The sequence below is a fragment of the Zalophus californianus genome, chromosome 17 (genome assembly GCF_009762305.2).
Source record: "Zalophus californianus isolate mZalCal1 chromosome 17, mZalCal1.pri.v2, whole genome shotgun sequence".
In the NCBI taxonomy this organism is placed as follows: Eukaryota; Metazoa; Chordata; class Mammalia; order Carnivora; family Otariidae; genus Zalophus; species Zalophus californianus.
Genome location: NC_045611.1, coordinates 44,875,891 through 44,896,508, shown reverse-complemented (window position 1 = coordinate 44,896,508; position 20,618 = coordinate 44,875,891). Strand labels below are relative to the sequence as shown.

General features: G+C 38.3%; 1 protein-coding gene across 1 annotated transcript in view; it reads right to left on the bottom strand.

The window, feature by feature from the left end:
* Window positions 1-20,618, bottom strand: part of LOC113935553 (zinc finger protein 850) — a 123,237-nt gene that overhangs the window by 55,459 nt on the left and 47,160 nt on the right. The window contains 1 exon segment of the mRNA XM_027617636.2: window positions 12,801-14,498. Coding sequence (XP_027473437.2) covers window positions 12,801-14,498 — 1,698 coding nt within the window.

Genomic DNA, 20,618 nt, shown 5'->3' with positions numbered 1-20,618 from the left:
AATTTGAAACTTGAATTTTAAAAGTGCCACTTATAACACCACAACGAGCAAGAAACACTGAGTGATAAATCTAGAAAAAGAAGTGCAAAGAATTATACCATAAAAACTAAAAAGCACTGCTGAGAGAACTTAAAGAAGACTTAAATAAACAGAGATAAACCATGTTTAGCGTTTGGAATAGTCAATATTGTTATGATGTCAATTCTTTCCAAATTGACCTGTAGATTTGATAAAGTACCAAACAGAATATCAAGAAGCTTTTTTTCTTTTTTGTGGACACTGATTCTAAAACATACGTAGACATGCAAAGGACCTAGAAGAGACAAAACAACCTTGAAAAAGAACAAAGTTGAAAGACATGGACTACCCAAGTCGAAGAGTTATTATAAAGCGAAAGTAATCAAGACTGTGTGTTATTGCCATCAAGATAGACAAATAGCTGAATGCAGTCCAGAAATAGACACATACATATATGGACAACTGATTTGTGACAAAGATGAAAGGCAGTTTAATGGGTTAAAGATAGTCTTTTCAACAAATAGTGCTTGGATGAATTAGCTATGCATATGCAAAAATAACTTTGATTTATATGTCACAGCATATAAAAAGTAAGTAAAAATATATCATAGGCCTAAATGTAAAGCCTAAAACCACAAAACTTCCAGAATTTAGGATTAGGGAGAACTTTTTTTTTTTTTTTTGGTGTTCTACTCAAAGTGTGATCCTTAAAGAACAAGTTGATAATAATTCATGAAAATTGAAAACTCTTCACAGACACCATTAAAATGAAAAGATTAACCACCAACTGGGGGAAATATTTTCCAATCATATCTGATAAAGGATTTCAATATAAAAATGTTTTAACTCAATAATAAATACCCCAATTTTAAAATGAGCAAAAGACTGAACAGATATATAACTAAAGAACATATGCAGATGTCAAATAAGCATATGAAAAGATATTCAACATCATTAGTTATTATAGAAAGGCAAATTAAAGCAAAATAAGCTAATAGTATACAACTATTAGTATAGTTAGCATTTAAAAAGCTGACTATCCCACATCTTGGCAAGGATGAGGAGGAGCTGAATTTCATACCCTGCTAGTGGGAATTTAAATGGTAAAACGGCTTTGGAAAACACTTTGGCAGGTTTATTTTTTTAAGTTACATGCATTAAAAAAAAAAATTACAGGGGTGCCTGGGTGGTGCAGTTGGTTAAGCATCCTATTCTTGGTTTCAGCTCGGGTCATGACCTCAGGGTCATGGGATCAAGCGTAGCGTCAGGCTCTGTACTCAGCACAGAGTCTACTTGAGATTCTCCTTCTCCCTCTGCCCCTCCTGCTGGTGCTCTCTCTCTCTCTAAAATAAATAAATCTTAAAAAAAAAAGTTACACACATAAGTTGGAAAAAGAGTCTCAAACCTAATACTCAAAATGTCAAAAAAATAAAAGTTTTAATGCTTATTAAACAAAGAACCAGGAAAATCAAAATTTGAATCAGAAAAGACAGTCAATACATGCCAAGACCAAGATGACATAGATGTTGTAATTATCTTATAGTAGGTTTAAAACAGCCATAATAAACAATGCAACAAGCAATGGAAAACGCTTTTAAATCAAATGAGAGAGAAAAAAAATCAAATGAGAGCGAGAATATCAGTAAAGAAATAAAAGAGATGAGGGAGAACCAAATATAAACATTAAAACTGAAAATATAACTGATTTTTTTAAATCACTGGATGAACACAAGAGCAGGATGGAGATGACAGAGGAAAATAGTTGACTTGAAGATAGAGCAACAGAAATTATCCATTCTGAATAAACAGAGAAAAATAAACCAGGAAAAAAATTAATGGAAGTTTTTGGACCTTAGTGACAACAAAAGTCTAACATGCGTATCAGTCCCAGGAGAGAAGAAAAAGCAGAGCTGAAAATATATTTGAAGAAAGTGTCTGAAAACTCAAATGTGGCAAAAGATATAAACCTAGGTTCAAGAAGATGTGTAAATATAGGATAAATCTAACAAAATCCATATCTAGACACATCATATTCAAATTTCTGAAAACTAAAGACAAAAAAAATCTTGTAAGCATCCAGACACAAAAGAAACCTATATAACAAGGCTTTTCAACTTTGGCATTAGTAACATTTTGTGTCAAATAATTCGTTAGTGCGGGGTGGGGGGGGCTTTGTTGTGTCTTCTAGGATGTTTCTTTTTTTTTTTTTAAAGATTTTATTTATTTGAGAGAGAGAGAATGAGAGAGAGAGCACAGGAAAGGGGGGAGGGTCAGAGGGAGAAGCAGACTCCCTGCCGAGCAGGGGGCCCGATGCGGGACTTGACTCAATCCAGGGACTCCAGGATCATGACCCGAGCCGAAGGCAGTCACTTAACCAACTGAGCCACCCAGGCGCCCAGGATGTTTCTCAACATCCCTAGCCTGTACCCAATAGAAGCCAATAGCAACTCCTAGTTGTGATAGCCAAAAATGTCTCCAGACATTGACAAATGTTCCCCCAGGTGCAAAACAGTTTTTAAATGAGAACCACTGCTATAGCACAACAGTGATTTGATTATCAGTGGATTTCTCATTAGAAACTGTGAGGCCAGAGAGAAGTAGTAAAACTTTTTTTTTTGCTAAAAGAAAAGAACTTTCAACCCAGAATTCTGACCAGTGAAAGTATCATTCAGGAAGGAAGGTAAAATGAAGACATTCTCAGATGAAGGAAAAACAAGAATTCGTCAGTAGCAGTTCTGCTCTAACAGAATTCATAAAGAAATTTCTTTATTCAGAAAGAAAATGACAACAAGAAAACTTGGTACCTCAAGAATGAAGAAAAAGCAACAAAAATTATAAACATATGAGTACATATATTAGATTATCCTCTTTTAACATTTTAAAATCATATTTGTTGGCTGAAAATGTGCTCTGATATGGTTTTCAAAGTTTGTAAAGATAATGTTTAAAAGAAGTATATCATAAAGGGGAAAGTGTAAAGTAATCTAACAGATAGTACTGTTTCTATATTCCACTTGAAGTGGCAAATGTTGACAGTAATATAATATTACTAATATAATATCTGTGCAGATATATATCCAATAAAATGATACTAAAAAAGATACCAGAAATGTTCAAGTAATCCATAGGCAGGCAAGAAAGGGAAACCAAGGCACAAAAACCAAAAAGTATAAGCAGAAAACAGATGATAAAATGGCAGACTTAAATTCTAACACATCATTAATTACATTAAATATAAATGACCTAAACATCAGTTAAAAAGAGTTTGGCAAAATGGATAACATATCCCAACTATATACTGTTGACAAAAAAAGAAAAAAAAAATCACTTCAAATGTGATAGAAACAGGTTGAAGTAAAGGGATGGAAAATGGTATACCATTCAAATAATAATCAAGAAAACTAGGGTGACTATATTGATACCAAAGTAGAATTCAGAGCAAAGAAAATTATGGACCAAAAAACCACATTACATAATGATAAATGGGTCAATCCCAGAAGACAGCAATCCTAAACTTATATATACCAAACAGCACAGCTGCAAAATATGTAAAGCAAAAACTGATAGAACAGAAGGATTAAGTAGGCAAATCCACAATTATAGTTGACTTAGGACACTTCACCCAACAACAGCAAAATACACATTCTAAGTGCCCACAGAACATATAGCAAGATAGAATACATCCTAGACCTTCTTATCAAACCTTCACAAGTTTAAAAGAATTGAAATCAGGGGCACCTGGGTAGCTCAATCAGTTAAGCATCTGCCTTCAGCTCAGGTCATGATCCCAGGGTCCTGGGATTGAGTCCTGCATCAAGCTCCCTGCTCAGGGGAGAGTCCGCTTCTCCCTTCCCTCTGCTCCTCCCCCCTGCTCATGCTCTCTCTCTCTCTCAAAGAAATAAATAAAATCCTTAAAAAAAAAAATAAATGTTTGGTAGAATTCACCTGTGAAGCCATCTGGCCCTGGACTTTGTTTGTTGGGAGTTTTTTGATTACTGATTCAATTTATTTGCTAGTTATCAGTCTGTTCAAGTTTCCTATTTCTTCCTGTTTCAGTTTTGGTGGTTTATGTGTTTCTAGGAATTTATCCATTCTTCCAGGTTGTCCTATTTGTTGGCTTATGATTTTTCATAATATTCTCTTATAATTGTATTTCTGTGGTGTTTGTTATTTCTCCTCTCTCATTTATGATTTTATTTATTTGGGTCCTTTCTGGTTTTTTTTTTTTTAAAAGTCTGGGTAGGGGGTTATCAATTTTATTAATTTTTTCAGAGTCATCTCCTGGTTTTATCGAATTTTTTTTATATATCATTTTCTATATCATTTATTTCTGCTCTAGTCTTTATTTTCCTTCCTATGCTGGCTTTAGGCTTTATTTGTTCTTTGTCTAGCTCCTTGAGGTGTTAGGTGAGGTCATTTATTTGAGATTTTTTTTCTTGCTTCTTGAGGTAGGCCTGTATTACTATAACTTCCTTCTTAAGACTGCTTTTGTTGTATCCCAGAGGTTTTGGGCCATTGTGTTTCATTTTCATTTATTTCCATGTAGTTTTTATTTCTTCTTTGATTTCCTGGTTGACCCATTGTTTGGTAGCATGTTCTTTAATTTCCATGTATTTTTGGTCTTTCCTAATTTTTTCTTGTGGTTTACTTCAGGTTTCATAGCAATGTGATCAGAAAATATGCATGGTATGATCTCAACCTTTTTGTATTTGTTGAGGCCTTATTTGTGATCTAGTATGTGATCTATTCTGGAGAATGTCCCATGTGCACTCAAAAAGAATGAGTATTCTGTTACTTTAGGATGAAATGTTCTGAATATATCTGATAAGTCCATCTGGTCTAGTGTGTCATTCAAAACCATTGTTTCCTTGTTGATTTTCTGCTTGGATGATCTCTCCATTGATGTAAGTGGGGTGTTAAGTGGGGATGCTTCGGGGAGTGTCTCTAGCATGTGCTGCATGCACTCTGCTGCTGTGTTTTGGCTGCTCTATCCTTCAGGCCAGCCATCTGCAGAGGCTCTGCTTGCCTTCAGTGAGCAGTGTTTGGACCTTGGCCAGACTGTGGCAAGTTTTACCTAGGTGTGCTCTGGTCTACCTGTTAAATGAGACCTGATGCTACTTCCACTAGAACTGAAGCCTTGCAGAACTCTCTGGTCAGAAGACATGATGTGGGTGCGGGGGTTCTGCTGGTGTTCTGGGGAAGGGACCTGTTGCACTGGGACTGAGGCACACTTGCCCAAGAAGGGCAGTACTGGCCAAGTATGGGAGGTGGGAGGGAGGGGATTTGGTTTAAGCAGGTTAGTCAACAACCAGTGTTGGCACTGTGCTGTTTACTACAAGTGGTTCTGTGCTTATGCTGAGCAGTGGGGAAGAGAAATGGTGCTAGGCAGCTTCTTTGTCCCTGGAGAGGGGTCTCCATGCTTGCTGTTCTCAGAGAAGCATGCCCAGAAGGGTAAATAATCTCCCCACTGTGCATCCCAGGCATTTATTAGATCGCACTATCTGTCTCAGTGTTGTTTGCCTGCCTTCTCTCCAGGAGCAGAGCAGTGCCCCTTGGGTCTATCCAAGCCAAGCCTGCTGACTTTTAAAACTCCAAACTTTAGGAATGTGGTGTAGGCAGGGGTTGTGCTGGTCTTCAGGGAGAGGGTCTCACTGCACTGCGTCAGACGCAGGTTTGACCAAGAAGGGCAGTTGCACCAGAGTGCAGGGGCATGGGACTTGGAGCAAACAGGCTAGGCAGCCAGTGACAGGGCCAAGCTGGCCTGGTCAGGTGGCTCTGTGTTTTTGCTGAGGAGCAAGGGAAGGAAATGTCACCTTCCAGCTCTTTAGTCCCCAGAGAGGTGTCTCTGTGAACGCCACCTCTCAGATGCAGTCTAAGAGCAAACAATCTCCTTTCCTCCCTCCTGGGTGCCTTAGACATGCCTCAGATCATGTCATCTGCACTCACGTTGTTTGCCTGCCTTTTCTTCAGGAGTCAGGCTGCGCCCTCAGGTCTCTAACCCAGACAAGCCCGCTGACCTTTAAAACTCCAGTCTTCAAGCCCCACTGTTTTGAAGTCCACTTCAAAACTCATGAAAATCAGCTCCTCTCATTTTCCCAGCCAACGGCTTTGGGGAAGTGTTCTCCTTGTACATTCCCCTGTGTGCTCCTCTCTCTTTCACCTTTCTCTCTGACCAGGGCTCCCTCCCCTCTGCAGCACCCATGATCCATTTCTCCCCCAAACCACGATTTCTGCACTTCCTACCTTCCTCAATGTCACCTCTTCTCTCCCTTTTGGAGTTTGTTCTGTCAGCCCTCAGGTTGATTTCTTCAGTATTCAGAATGATTTGATAGTTATCTAGTTGTGTTCGAAGGATGAGATGAGTCTAGACTCCTCCTACTATGCCACCATCTTATCTCCCTCTTCATTTTTGAATTTTCCTTGTGAATTCTTTGAATTCTTCTTTGACCCATTAGTTAAAAGCAGGTTGTTTAGTTTCCACATATTTGTTAACTTCCCAAATTTCCTTCTATTATTCATTTCTAATATAATTCCATTATGACTGGAGAATAACAGAAGATCTTCAAGGAAGGAAACAGAAGATTTAAACAACACCATAAACAAAGCAGGCTCAATAGACATATATAGAAAACTCCAACCAGCAACAGCAAAATACACATTTTTCTCAAGTGTAAATGGAATCTTCTCCAGGACAAAGCATATTTTAGGTTAGAAAACAAGTCTTAGTAAATATAAGAGGATTTATGTCATACAAAGAATATTCTCCAGTCATAATGGAAATTTGATATTTGAACCTAAACTGTATCTCTTGTATCCAATATATAGTTGAATCATATGTTTAAATTCTCTGCCAATCTCCATCTTTATCTGGGAACCTGTATGTACTCTTTCTTTCCCCAGGAAAAAGTAAGCAGCTATTATTTTTGCCCACTTCCTCTGTGCTGACCTACCAATGGAAGGCTGTGGCATTTATCAGTTGAAACCATTGTCTCCGTTCTCCCATAGGTGGATAGACTGTGCTAGACCCATTAAAATTAAGTAAATCCCAGTTTGTTGGGCAGCCATGGCAACATTGGGTTGTTGGACACACAGATCAACTCTTTTCTTCCCCTTGAGGAAGCTGAGGGCTGGGATTTTTCATCTGTTTGCTCTGTGCTGAATAGAGTTAAGGTCTACCAGCCCAACCCACCATCTCCATTTCTACCCAGTGACTAGATTTTACTGAACCTGTCAAAACTCCACAGCTGGCAAGACCAAAATCAGTGTTTGAACTTCTTCAGGAAATATGAGGTACAGGATAGGTAAACCATCCCCTTCCCTCCCCTGGGTGAAGCTGGTAGCCAGAGGGTCCCTCACTGATCATATGGTGTTGCACCATATACCAGGACTCTGGTGGGAGGGGTCCCATATATCCCTGTGAGTTTTGATGAGTCTCGCTTTGCATTCTCCCTGGGTGCAGAAGCCTTTCACTTAGTTTCTGGATTTCTCACAAAGGAAATTTTTCCAAGAATTACTGAATCAGTGTGTTGGGGGGGGAAGGGTCCAGGACAACCAACTCTACCATCTTGCTGACACCTCATTTACATATATCTTATCCTGCTTTATATTTGCCTACAGGTCACTAAGGCTCTTTTCTTTCAGTCTTTTTCTCCCTGTGCTTCATTTTTCCAGGTATGTTTTCAAGTTCACTGAATTTTTCCTTCCTCTGTGTTTAATCTCCAATAAAATTTTCTTCTCAGATATTTTTCTTTTCTAGAAGGTCCATTTTGTATCCTCCATATCTGTCCTCATTATGTTGTGGTTTTTAAAAATTCTTAAGCATATTGAGCATAACAACTTTTGTAATTTTATACTGATAGCATTTCTCCTACCATTTCAGTTGGCCAACTGATTTTTTTTTCTGGTTTTGTGTTACTTTTTTTTTCCTTCTTTATATAGATACTGGACATTGTGAAATTTACATTTTTGAATGGTGGCTATTGTTACATTTCTTTTAGAGTGTTGAGCTTTGCTCTATAGGCAGCTAGGTTACTTGCTTGATTCTTTTGAAACTTTAAAAAAGCAGTTTAGGACAGGTCTAAAGTGCTTTAGAGATAGTTGACCTCTACTCTTATCATGTGACTCTTCTGGGCTATCTACCAAATGGTATGGGTGATCATCTGGGGCCAAATTAGAGTATCTCTGCCCTGTGTCAGCTCTGGGCATTTTACAACTTGCAGCTCCCTGATTACACTTTGCCCAGTCTCGTAGAATCACACCCTACACATGTACTATTTAATATTAGGAAAGACTGAAGAGGACCTTTCACACATTTCTGAAATTCTCTGCACAGCTTCCTTTTCTCTGGAACTGCTCTGCAACTTCCAGACACATCAATCTCTTTGATCTCCATCTTCTCAACACAGTCAGAACAACATGCTCTGTTTGGGATAACTTTTCTCATTATTTAGAACGTGTCTTCAGGTAGAAAGTTGGTGTGCTCACAGTGCTCACTTCATTTGTATTTCTTTTGTTGGGGATAACAGTCCTTGTTTAAACTTTTTATTCCATCATGGCTCCAAAGGAAGTCCTTATTTTTTGCTCCTGGTGATAGTATGGGGAATGAACACTCTCATACATTAATTATGAGAATGTAAACTGAGTGTTTCAAAATCTGGCCCAATCTATTAAAATTTAAAATGTACACATAATTTGATTTAGTCTAATCTGTAAGAATACATTCTGTAGAAATAAAAACACAAATGTGCAAGAATAAGCATATAAGGACATTTATTGCAGTGGTTTGCAGCAACAGAGAAATAACCTGAATACTCAGTTTGGGGGGATAGGGAGGATATTATCATGGCATTGCTGGTACTATGTTCATGTTTTGTTCTGTAGGCATTTTTTAAAAAGTCAGAAAAGCAAGTGTATGAGACATACCAACAAAATGCCATGAGCAGGTGTCTTTTAAATCCTGACTCAAATAAACCAACTATAATCATTAATTATCTGTTCAAGATACATACTGAAATATGTAGAGGGGAAATGCTAAAATATACTGGTTTGGCTTTAAAATATCCCAGCCAAAAATATTTGGAAGATTAACAAGAAAGGTAAAATAGGAGTGATTATTAAAAATATGTAATACTGTATGTTATCTATATTAGATTTAAAATTAAAAAATAAAAATTATGTGACAGGTATATGGCTGTTCATTTTACTATCCTATTTTTGTTATATGCTTGAAATGTTCTACAATAAAAAGTTAAAACAAGTTACAGTGGACAGTTATTCCATTAAAACATTATTTTTTTTTAGACTCAAAGGTGGACCATATTTGAGAACAGAGGGAAACGTCACAAGATAAAAAACCAAAGTTTTGACAGTAGATGGGCGGGAGGTAGTGAACATGATTCTTTTTAATTTGCACTATTTCTTTGGCATGGGTTAAACTTTGTTATGTAACTATATAAGAGGAATGTAATGACCTTTGAAAAGAATTGTATGCATGTAGGGGAAATAAAGCTTAATTTTGAATGGGTGTGATGGTATCAATATATCTTAAAGTAGCAACTAAATCAGCATAGCAGCCACTTCTGTTTGTCTTTATTAATTCTTTGATTAGTGTACATTCCTATCCCCTCACCATTACCTCAATAGGGAAATTCTAAGTTTCAAACAATTTATGAAATAAATATAAAGTACTGAGATAATTAATATTCATTCAAGTTTCACATTAAACAATCTCATAACAATAGCATAAAGAATAAAAATCTAACTAAATCAATCTAGGTCAAGAGACTAGGGAAAGGGTTGTGAAAACTTGAGCTAGAGGAACTTTTCCTGTATAGTGTACTAATTGTAGAACAGAAAAGTACTACAGCACCCGCCAAATTTAATTAACTGCCATAATGCCTTAAATTTCCTCTTATAATTATTCCTTTTGGTCAGCAATGGATTTCTCAAAGTGTGTTCATAATCCAAAGATAGTAAGTATTGCGGAAGAGAAAGGATTCATGGTTAGGACTGGTAAACAATGGGTTAAACAATGGTAATATTTTCTTTATTGTAGGTCTTCTCACAACCTTTTAATTTGGCTTGTTCAAAGTGGAATTCATTGGCCAGCAAGGGAATTTGGTTATACACTGCAGTATACAATGAGACAGGCCCCTCTTCTCCAGTGGTATTTGGAGATTATTACGTTTTGAACATATTTTGGGAGATTTTGGTTCTGGGTATTTTCTGCCAATATGCAAATATGTTACATGCCAGATGTATATAAATGACTTAAGATCAATGTAGCAAATAACATTTTACTTACATTTCATTATTTACATTTTCTTTAAATTCAGTGTGGTAATGATGCCATAGTTTGTCCAATCTGAGCAGGGAATGCATGACTGCATTAGCATCACAGTGCTTACTCTAATGATTCAGGGAAGTTCTAATGGTTCTCAATCATCTTTTTTTCTTTTTCACTTTTAAAAATGGCGAATTAGCATTTGGATTATAATTTGAGAGAGAGCGCATGCATGCATGGGGCATACTGGGGGGGGGAAGGCAGGGAGGGGCAGAGGGAGAGACAGAGAGAGAATCCCAAGCAGGCTCCATGCTCAGCACAGAGGCCTATGCAGGGCTCAATCTCACCACTTCAAGATCATGACCTGAGCCAAAATCAAGAGTCAGATCCGACTGAGCCACTGAGGGGCCCCGGGATTATAATTTTGTAATATAAATGTAAAACCAGTGTTTTTCAGAGTGGGGATAATGAACAGTATTAAGTTGTGAAGACAACGGGTAAGGCTGTAGTGTTTATTACAGACACTGTAATAGAAAACAGCAAGGTGCATCACATGTAGAAAAGGTAACTATTGTTTTGGGAACTTCTGTTTCAATTGTTCTATCAGTGGTTTTTGTTTTACTTTTATTATTATTATTTTATTTTCTTAATTGTTATTTGTGTCTATTATGTACTAATGCATTTCATTATTTATATCATAGTATCTGTTTCTTGAAGCGTAGAAGGAAAACATAATCCATACTTTGTGTTTAAAATCACTGCAAGCAGGGACGCCTGGGTTGATCAGTGGGTGAGGCATCTGCCTTTGGCTCAGATCATGATCTCAGGTCCTGGGATTGAGCCCCATGTCGGGCTCCCTGCTCAGCAAGGAGTCTGCTTCTGCTTCTCCCTCTCCCTCTCCCCCTCCCGCTGCCCATGTGCTCTCTCTCTCTAATAAATAAAATCTTTTAAAAAAATAAAATCATTGCATGCACAATCATCTGCTAATTATTTACTTGTTTACTGGGTTTTAAATGTTTTATATTATTCTGAAATCTCTGAGAGAAATCAAGTAGGTGGTTTAAGTTGAATTTAAACCTAATCAAGACATTTGAATGGGCTGGAAACATATTATCATTTTTCCCATTTAAAATAATGCAATGTAGACTGAGATTTGGGCATCTGAAAATGTACTATTCAACATATTATCAGGAATGGATTAGATACAGATAACGAGAAAAAACTGTAGTTGGCAAATTTTGATTTCTCATTTAAGATGGTAATAATTTACATAGTTTTTCTTTTTTTTTTTTTTAAAGATTTTATTTATCTAACAGAGAGAGACACAGCGAGAGAGGGAACACAAGCGGGGGAGTGGGAGAGGGAGAAGCAGGCTTCCCGCCGAGTAGGGAGCCCGATGCGGGGCTCGATCCCAGGACCCTGGGACCATGACCTGAGCTGAAGGCAGACACTTAACCACTGAGCCACCCAGGCGCCCCCATAGTTTTTCTTCTTTTAGTAGTTTTTTTTTCTTTTAATGGAGCTACTTGGTATCATTTTGTTGATATATTATTTTTCTCTTAAAGTAGTAATTAGAAAATGTGGAATAATAACTTCTGCTTTTGGAATTTGCTTTAGAAAAATCACCTCTCCTTGATTTTATAAAAAAGCTCTATAACTCTAAAGGAATTTCTTCTATAACTTGTTTGCAGTATGAATTATCTGGTGCAGCAAAATTTATGAGCTCTAAAATGGAGAGCTTCCTGCCCTTATTATATTCTAAAGCTTCTGTCATAGGATAAATTATCTGGTGTTCAAAAAGGGATAGATGGCAAAAACAAAACAAAAAGGGAGGCACCTAGGTGGCTCAGTTGGTTAAGCATCTGCCTTTGGCTCAGGTCATGATCCTGGGGTCTTGGGATTGAGCCCATCGGGCTCCCCATTCAGCTACACCCTGCACTCACTTGTGCGCATGTGCTCTCTCTCTCAAATAAATAAAATCTAAAACAAAAACAAAAAAGGGAATAGATGGTAATAAAATGCTTACATCTTACTGTACTCAAAAATATTCTTACCATTTGACTTCTCTAATAGCATATAATAATGATGATAGTAGAAATAATAACAGATAACTGAGTATCAGATACTATCCAAAGGGAGGTGCATAATCATTTATAATTTAATCAATGTGATATCATTACATTATTTTACACAAAGAAACTGAGGCACAAAGAGGTTAAGTAACTTCTCCAATTTCACAGGAAATGGTGAAATAGAGATGGTGCTCAATAAAGGATATACTCCAGCATTCCATTCCAAGGTTATAGAGATTCTTAAAACTGTATAATGGGTTCCAGAAGTTATTTCTGCCGTCATTAATACAGGCTTTCTAAAAATCAGTTGATTTTGAGCACAAACAGAAGGATGTCCTAAATTCATTACGAACATAATATGGGTTCTCTAGCATTCCAGAGGTGTTGAAGACATTAAAGCCTTTCTTATATTAAATCATATTCAAAGCTTTTTCAATTATGAAGCCTCATATGCTGAGCAAGTTGTGAATGACGTCTAAAGTCTTTACCACATTGAACACACACATAATGTTTCTCACCAGTATGGATCCTTTGATGTAGAGTAAGTTCTGAGCCACGACTAAAGGCCTTCCCACATTCCTTACATTCATAGGGTTTCTCACCGGAATGAGTTCTTAGATGTTCAGTAAGATGTGAGCAACGAATAAAGGCCTTCCCACATTGCTTACATTCATAGGGTTTTTCACCTCTATGAATTCTCTGGTGTTCACTAAGTTGTGAGCCATAAATAAAAGCCTTGTCACATTCCTTACATTTGTAGGGTTTCTCACCTGTATGAATTCTCTGGTGATATATAAGTTGTGTGGCACGATAAAAGGTCTTCCCACATTCCTTACATTCATAATGCTTCTCACCATGAATTTTCTCATGTTGAGTAAGATATGCACCACGAATAAAAGCCTTTCCACACTCCTTACATTCAAAGGGTTTCTCACCTGTATGAATTCTCTGATGTTCACTAAGTTGTTTGCCACAAATAAAGGCCTTCTCACATTCTCTACATTTATAGGGTTTTTCACCTGTATGAATTCTCTGATGTTGAGTAAGATTAGAATTAGAAATAAAGGCTTTCCCACAGTCTTTGCATTTATAGGGTCTCTCACCTGTATGAACTCTCAGATGGTAAGTTAGTTGTGAGCCACGGAAAAAGGCCTTCCCACATTCTTTACATTCATAGGGTTTCTCACCTGTATGGATTCTCTGATGTTCGTTAAGTTGGGAGGCACATAAAAAGGCCTTCCCACATTCTTTACATCTGTAAGGCTTTTCACCAGTATGAACTCTTTGATGATAAGTAAGGTGTGAACCAAGAATAAAGGCCTTTCCACATTCCTTACACTCATAGGGTTTCTCACCACTATGATTTCTCTGATGGTAAGTGAGTTGAGAGCCAAGCATAAAGGACTTCCCACATTCCTTACATTCATAGGGTTTTTCACCACTATGAATTCTCTGATGGAGAGTATACTGTGAACAATAACTAAAGGCTTTTCCACATTTCTTACATTCATATGGTTTCTCTCCTGTATGAACTCTCTGATGTTCAGTGAGCTGTGAACTGCGAATAAAAGCCTTCCCACATGCCTTACACTGGTAAGGTTTTTCATTAGTATGAATTTTCTGATGTTGAATCAGATCAGAACTACGGCCAAAAGCCTTCCCACATTCCATACACTCATAAGGCTTTTCACCATTCTGAATCCTCTGATGTTGAATATAGGCTGGCTTTTTGCTGAAGGTCTTCCTATGTTTCTTAACTTCAGAGTGTTTTTCTTTATTATGGCTTTTCTCATGTTGAGTAAGGCATGACAGGTAGTTGAAAGCTTGTTCACATTCCTTACGTTTGTACAATTTTTCCTTGGTAGGATTTATCTGATGAAGAATAGGTGACATAGAATGGCTTTGAGTGGGCTTTTCGCCACAGGTAATTTTCATGTGCATGTAAAGTCCTTCCTGACTTTTCTGTTGACCCTCAAACTTTCCTTTGCCCTCCATCGTATCTCTAAGACCATTGTAATCAAGGTTATGACTGATAGGTTGACTCATACTCTCCCATTGCAGTGATTCCATCTCATAAGCTCCCTTTTCTGGAGATGACTTTTTGGTCTCACAACTGGATTTCAAGTCTGGAAGATAACAAGAAAGCAAATTCCTGCTGCTTCTGTTTACAAGGAGAAATGAAACTTCTAAAGTAAAAATCATAGAAAAAGTAAAAATTCTTATAAGAACGGAATGGTTTAAACAGTGCTGAAATATTTTGTGCAATTAAAATAAAAGGCACAAGGAGAAAACATAGAATAAGGGGAGTTTATAGGGAGGAAAGAAATCAGAGAAACAGTTTAAGTGTGTGGTTCTTAAAACTTTGGAGTGGATTAGAATCCAACCAAGGAAGCTTACAAAATAACAGCAAAAACCATCCCCCGGAAACATTCGATCAAATGTCTGGGTAGATATCCAATCTATCAACAAGTCCTATTACTTCTCCTATTAAAGTTTATCAAGTATCTGACCATAACCACTACTATTGCCCTAGGCCAAACCACCTGTCTCTCACTGTAATAGCCTCTTGACTGGTCTCTGTTCCTTGAACTTGGCCCCTACCCTTTGTTCTTCACATAGAAGCCAGAAGAATTCTTTAAAACTGTAATTCAGGGGCACCTGGGTGGCTCAGTCGTTAAGCGTCTGCCTTCAGCTCAGGTCATGGTCTCAGGGTCCTGGGATCAAGCCCCGCATCGGGCTCCCTGCTCAGCGGGAGCCCTTCTTCCTCTCCCACTGCCCCTGCTTGTGTTCCTGCTCTCGCTATCTCTCTCTCTGTCAAATGAATAAATTAAAAAAAAATCTTTAAAAAAAATTAAAAAATTAAACTGTAATTCAGGGGCACCTGGGGGGCTCAGTCGTTAAGTGTCTGCCTTCGGCTCAGGTCATGATCCCGGGGGTCCTGGGATCCAGCCCCACATTGGGCTCCCTGCTCAATGGGAAGCCTGCTTCTCCCTCTCGCACTCCCCCTGCTTGTGTTCCCTCTCTAGCTGTCTCTTTCTGTCAAACAAATAAATAAAATCTTTAAAAAAAGGTAATTCATATCACATTACTCCCCTGCAAAAATCTTCTAAGAGTTTACCATCTCAGAATAATACCCAAAGTCCTTACTTATTATGGCCCACAAGACCTTACTCTACATGAGTTTGCCCTTCTCTGATGTCATCTCTTACCACTCCTAATTATTCATTCTGTTCTCACCACAATGGCTTCCTTGCTGTTCAAAAATGCCAAGCATGTGCCTCTGTGTTTACCTTTTGGAATGCTCTTTCCCCAGATATCTGCTCTCTCACTTCAGTTTTCTGCTCAAATGTCACATTATCAAAACATCCAATATAGAATTGCACCTATATTACATTTATTACTAATGGATATACTATTTTTAAAGTTCCTTGTCTGTCCCCCCCATGCTTAATCAAAGCAATGACTTTGCTTCATTCTCTGCTTTATTTTTACTGCCTAGAACCATTACCTGCATATTGACGCTCAATATTTGTCAGCAACTTTAAAAATGCAAATTTTCCTTCATTTATCAATCTCCCCAGATGCTTCTGGTATAGAAAGAGGTTTGAAAATACAGCTTAAAACCTTTCAATGGTTTACCCCTTCTATTTCAAATAAAATCCAAATTCCTGTTCACGGACTAAAAGCCCCTGCATGATCCATTCCTTGATTACCTTTCTGACCTCATTTTGAACCATTCCTATCTTCAGAAACAATGCTCTAACCTTACTGGCTTTATTTAAGTTCCTGGAACATATAAAATTCCTTCTCATTTCAGACTCTCACATGCTGTTCCATCTGCCAGAAATGCTCTCTGCCTGGCCAATTCCTTTTGTCTGAAATGTCCTAACTTAAATGGCAGCTGCTCAGAAAGACTATCCCGGAAAACTCTAATTGAGTCTGTGCTTTATCTTAATCTCTATACTTGTACCTTATTCCTCATTCTTGTTTCAATTTTTCCAATTCTAGAATTATATTTCATTTGTTTATGTTGGTCTTCCTACTCCTCAAGCTTTACAAGTGTAGAAAAAATATGCCTGTTTATATTCCCCAGAACACAGAAAGCATACACAATATTTTCTTCCCTTTATACATTTTTTCAGGTCTTCCTTCCCAGTACATTCCACTCAAGGTCAAATGTTGTATTTCCCAGAAAAGCATCTCTAAAATATTCTAGAAAGAGTGACAAGTTTACACAGTAAAGAAAGTTTTAAGTTATTCTGAACAAAGATGGATAGCTATAACCTTTAAATGCAGAAGAACACTATCCAAGATGACTGGAGCATGATGCACAGTCTCTGACAACACTGCACATAGGCTGTAGAATGTAACAGAGGATGATATTAAGAAAGAAAATCAACATAAATCAGCAAAATCAAGTTTAAATAGTCTTTAGAAATGAATCAGAGGGACTCCTGGGTGGTGTAGTCGGTTAAACATCTGACTCTTGATTTCAGCTCAGGTCATGATCTCAGGGTTGTGAGACTGAGCCCCCCATCGGGCTCTGTGCTGGGCATGGACACTGTTTAAGATTCTCTCTCTCACCTTCTCTTTGCCCTTCCCCACTCTAAAAATTTTTTTAAAAAAGAAATGAGTCAGAAATCCAAGGAGGGCGCCTGGGTGGCTCAGATGGTTAAGTGTCTGCCTTCGGCTCAGGTCGTGATCCCAGGGTCCTGGGATCGAGTCCCGCATCGGGCTCCCTGCTCCTTGGGAGCCTGCTTCTCCCTCTGCTTCTCTCTCTCTCTGCTCCTCTGTCTCTCATGAATAAATAACTAAAATCTTAAAAAAAAAAAAAAAAAAAGAAATCCAAGGAAAACATGCTTTTGCTGAAAAGCAGAAAGAAATTATAAACAAAAAAAATTATAAACAACAAAAAACCCCCAGGCAGCTCAGTTTAACATCAACTCCTGTCAGCAAAATTTACTGGGATGAGATATCTGGCTTGTACTTTGTTTTTGAAAGAGAAGCACAATATGGTTTACAAAACACTAGGAAAGAAACCAACTGGAATATGGTGATTAAGGGAACACTGTAAGGATCAAATAAATCCAGTTTTGACTCAACTGCTCTCCAAGTTATAATAACATGATTAAACTGTTATTTTTGTTGTCATTAAATTAATGGAAGAAAAAATGAGAAAACTGAAAAAGAGGTAATGGCTTAGGATGACAAAATGGAGTCTGAAAAGCAGAAGTCATTTGGGGAGACCTCTTTCATTCTTGCCCCCCTCAACTCCTGCTGAACTGATCTACTAAATTGCTCTTGAATCTGTTTCTTATCCCCAGTGCCACTATCAACACTCCAAGAAAGCCAAAGCACCTCTTGTTTGAACCTCTTGTTTGAACAATAACCTACTCAATCATGTCCTGAGACCCTTTCTTCTAATCTCCATCTGGCAGTCAAGAATGATATATTAAATATGTAAATTGCATTGTTTCAAATGTCCTACTTAAGATTCTTCATTAGCTTGCAAATGCTTTGGGGACAAAATTCAAAGATAAGAAATACATATTATATTATGATCAAATACACAAACATAAAACAAATAGGTCATGAAATTATCTTTGCTACATGGGATGCATTTTGATTTTTTTTTTAAATTTTCTCTTCTGGGGGCACCTGGGTAGCTCAGTTGTTAAGCGTCTGCCTTCAGCTCAGGTCGTGATCCCAGGGTCCTGGGATCGAGCCCCGCATCGGGCTCCCTGCTCCGCAGGAAGCCTGCTTCTCCCTCTCCCACTCCCCCTGCTTGTGTTCCCTCTCTCGCTGTCTCTCTGTGTGTCAAATAAATAAATAAAATCTTTAAAGAAAAAAAGTTTTTTCTCTTCTGTTATTTTCTTTAAGAAACAAAACAAAACCAAAAAAAAATTTTTTAAATGCTGCTCATAACCCACAAGTCATTTTTTTTCCACAAGTCATTTTTTAAAGATTTATTTATTTATTTTAGAGAGGGAGAAAAAGCACGTGTGCCAAGTGGGAGGAGGGGCAGAGGAAGAGGGAGAGAATCCTCAAGCAGACTCCCCACTGAACGTGGATCCCAATGATGTAGCTCCATCCCAGGACCTCAAGATCATGACCAGAGCTAAAATCAAGAATTGGATGCTTAACCAACTGAGCCACCCAAGCACCTCTACCAAGTCATTTTTATAACCCCTAGAAGGTTCTTCCTGGCCTAGACCCTGCCAGACTCTCCAAACTCACACCTGGCATCTGTCCCTCACTAGGCTCCAACTATAAGGGCCTTCTTTGAATACCTCATTATTACACCAAGCTCCATCCTCCTATAGCCTTCAGTACACTGTTGCCTCTGCCAGGAATGCTCCTTCCCTCTACCCTCAGCCTCCCTACCTGTTTTACATCCTTTCGGGGCTCACCTGAAACTTCACGTCCCTTTGCTATTCCTGAAAAGCTGTCCCCAATCCCAGACTCCAGCAATGTTGCACCTGTAATTCTCTCTTATATTAAGACAGCCACTCCACCCACTGCAGCCTACAAGAGAAGCCCCCAGAGCTTTGGATGTTGGTAAGACCTTCATATCCTGCTATTAATGCTGGCTTCTCCCAGGAAGGCTTGACTTCCATCAGCTCTTAGTCCAACAATGCCACTGCCCTTAGGTTATAATAGGAAGAAGTACTCATCTTCCCCAGAGAAACTACTCCAGGACCAATCCTGGAATTGGGATACCTGGGTATCCCAGTACTCCTGGAAAGCCCTGGTTTCCTGCATCCTTGTTCAACACTAAGACTCTCATCCTATTCCAGGTCTAGACATCTTTTATTGTGATACAGTATTCTCTTGCTCTCTAACCAGCAGGCCTTCAGGAACTCACAGTATACTTTCTGCAAATACTCTGCAACCTCAGCCTCCTTCCCTTCTGTGTGTTCTCTTCACCTCTTGCTCTGTTTGCAACTTTGAGCACACTGCTTCCTCTGAAGCACTATTTTCCTCTACCTCATTCCACTTACCTTCCCCCCACAGTAGACATAATAGACCTTGTTATTTCCAATTATGGCAAGACCTCCAAAATCTCAATTTCGAGTAACCATCCTTTCTGATCACTAACACCCATATTTCCTGATCACTTACTCTCGTACCATCTCTCCAATATTTATCTCATTCTTAAAGACTCCTTTGAAATCAAAACAAAACAACTTCTCTGATTGTACGGTTCATCCTGCAGCTCCTATTCATTTACTGTACTCCTTCCTGGTAAAACTTCTCAAAAGAGATGTCTGTTATTTCCTGTCAGTGATTTTCCCCCCTTTCTCTCCCACCCTTAGAACTTAACATTTTTGTCATATTTCCTTCTAGGCTTTTTTCCTTGCACTTTTATGCAGTTGAAATAGTACTACATATACAAACTTGAATCACACTTCTTTGTCCTAATTATCACAGCACTATTATTAAAAACTTCTAATACATTTTAAAACTCTATTTGTACTTTTGAGAATTCCTCAAATGGGCCCTCAACACTGCCTGGTGAGTTAAGTCACTGTCCCACAACAGTTTTTATTGTTGGCTTATTTATTCTCTTCTTAATCCTCTACAGTCAGGTTGTCATTCCTCTCATTTCCAAACCTACTCTGTCTGGGTCACCAGTCCCCTTTGTCTTGCCAAATCCAATAGCCAGGTCTCATCCTTCATCCTCCTTGACCTCATGGCAGCATCTCTCACAGTTAACTGCTCCCTCCTTGTGTTTGTCATTGGCTTCCCGTCCTCTGCATTCCTGATTGCATCCTAGATCATAGGTTGCTTAAGTTACTCCTGAATTTCCTTTGCTGGATCATTTTCCTTTTCCTAGCTAAGTGCTGGAATGCCCCATGGTTTAGCCCCTGGACTTCACCTTGACTTCCATCTAGATCAATTCCCTCCATAATCTCATCTAACCCCATAATCCAGAGATTAACCTCATATTTATTCCTCAGTCCTGACTACCATCCTGCAGCCTTTTAAATGCTTCTCTAACTTCTCTATTAAGGATATTTAATGGCCATCTCAAATGCATTATTCTTGACTTCCTTCTGCAAGCTTCCAAACTCTGATACCTCTTTCTATTTCTAATCCTTCAGCAAATCCTATTAATTTTACCATCAAATATAACCAGACTATAACACATTCTCAGCACCTTCACATATTAAACCCCATTCCAAGCCACTATTATCTCTAATGTGGAATCCTGAACTAGTCCTCTAACTGGTCTTCCTGCTTTC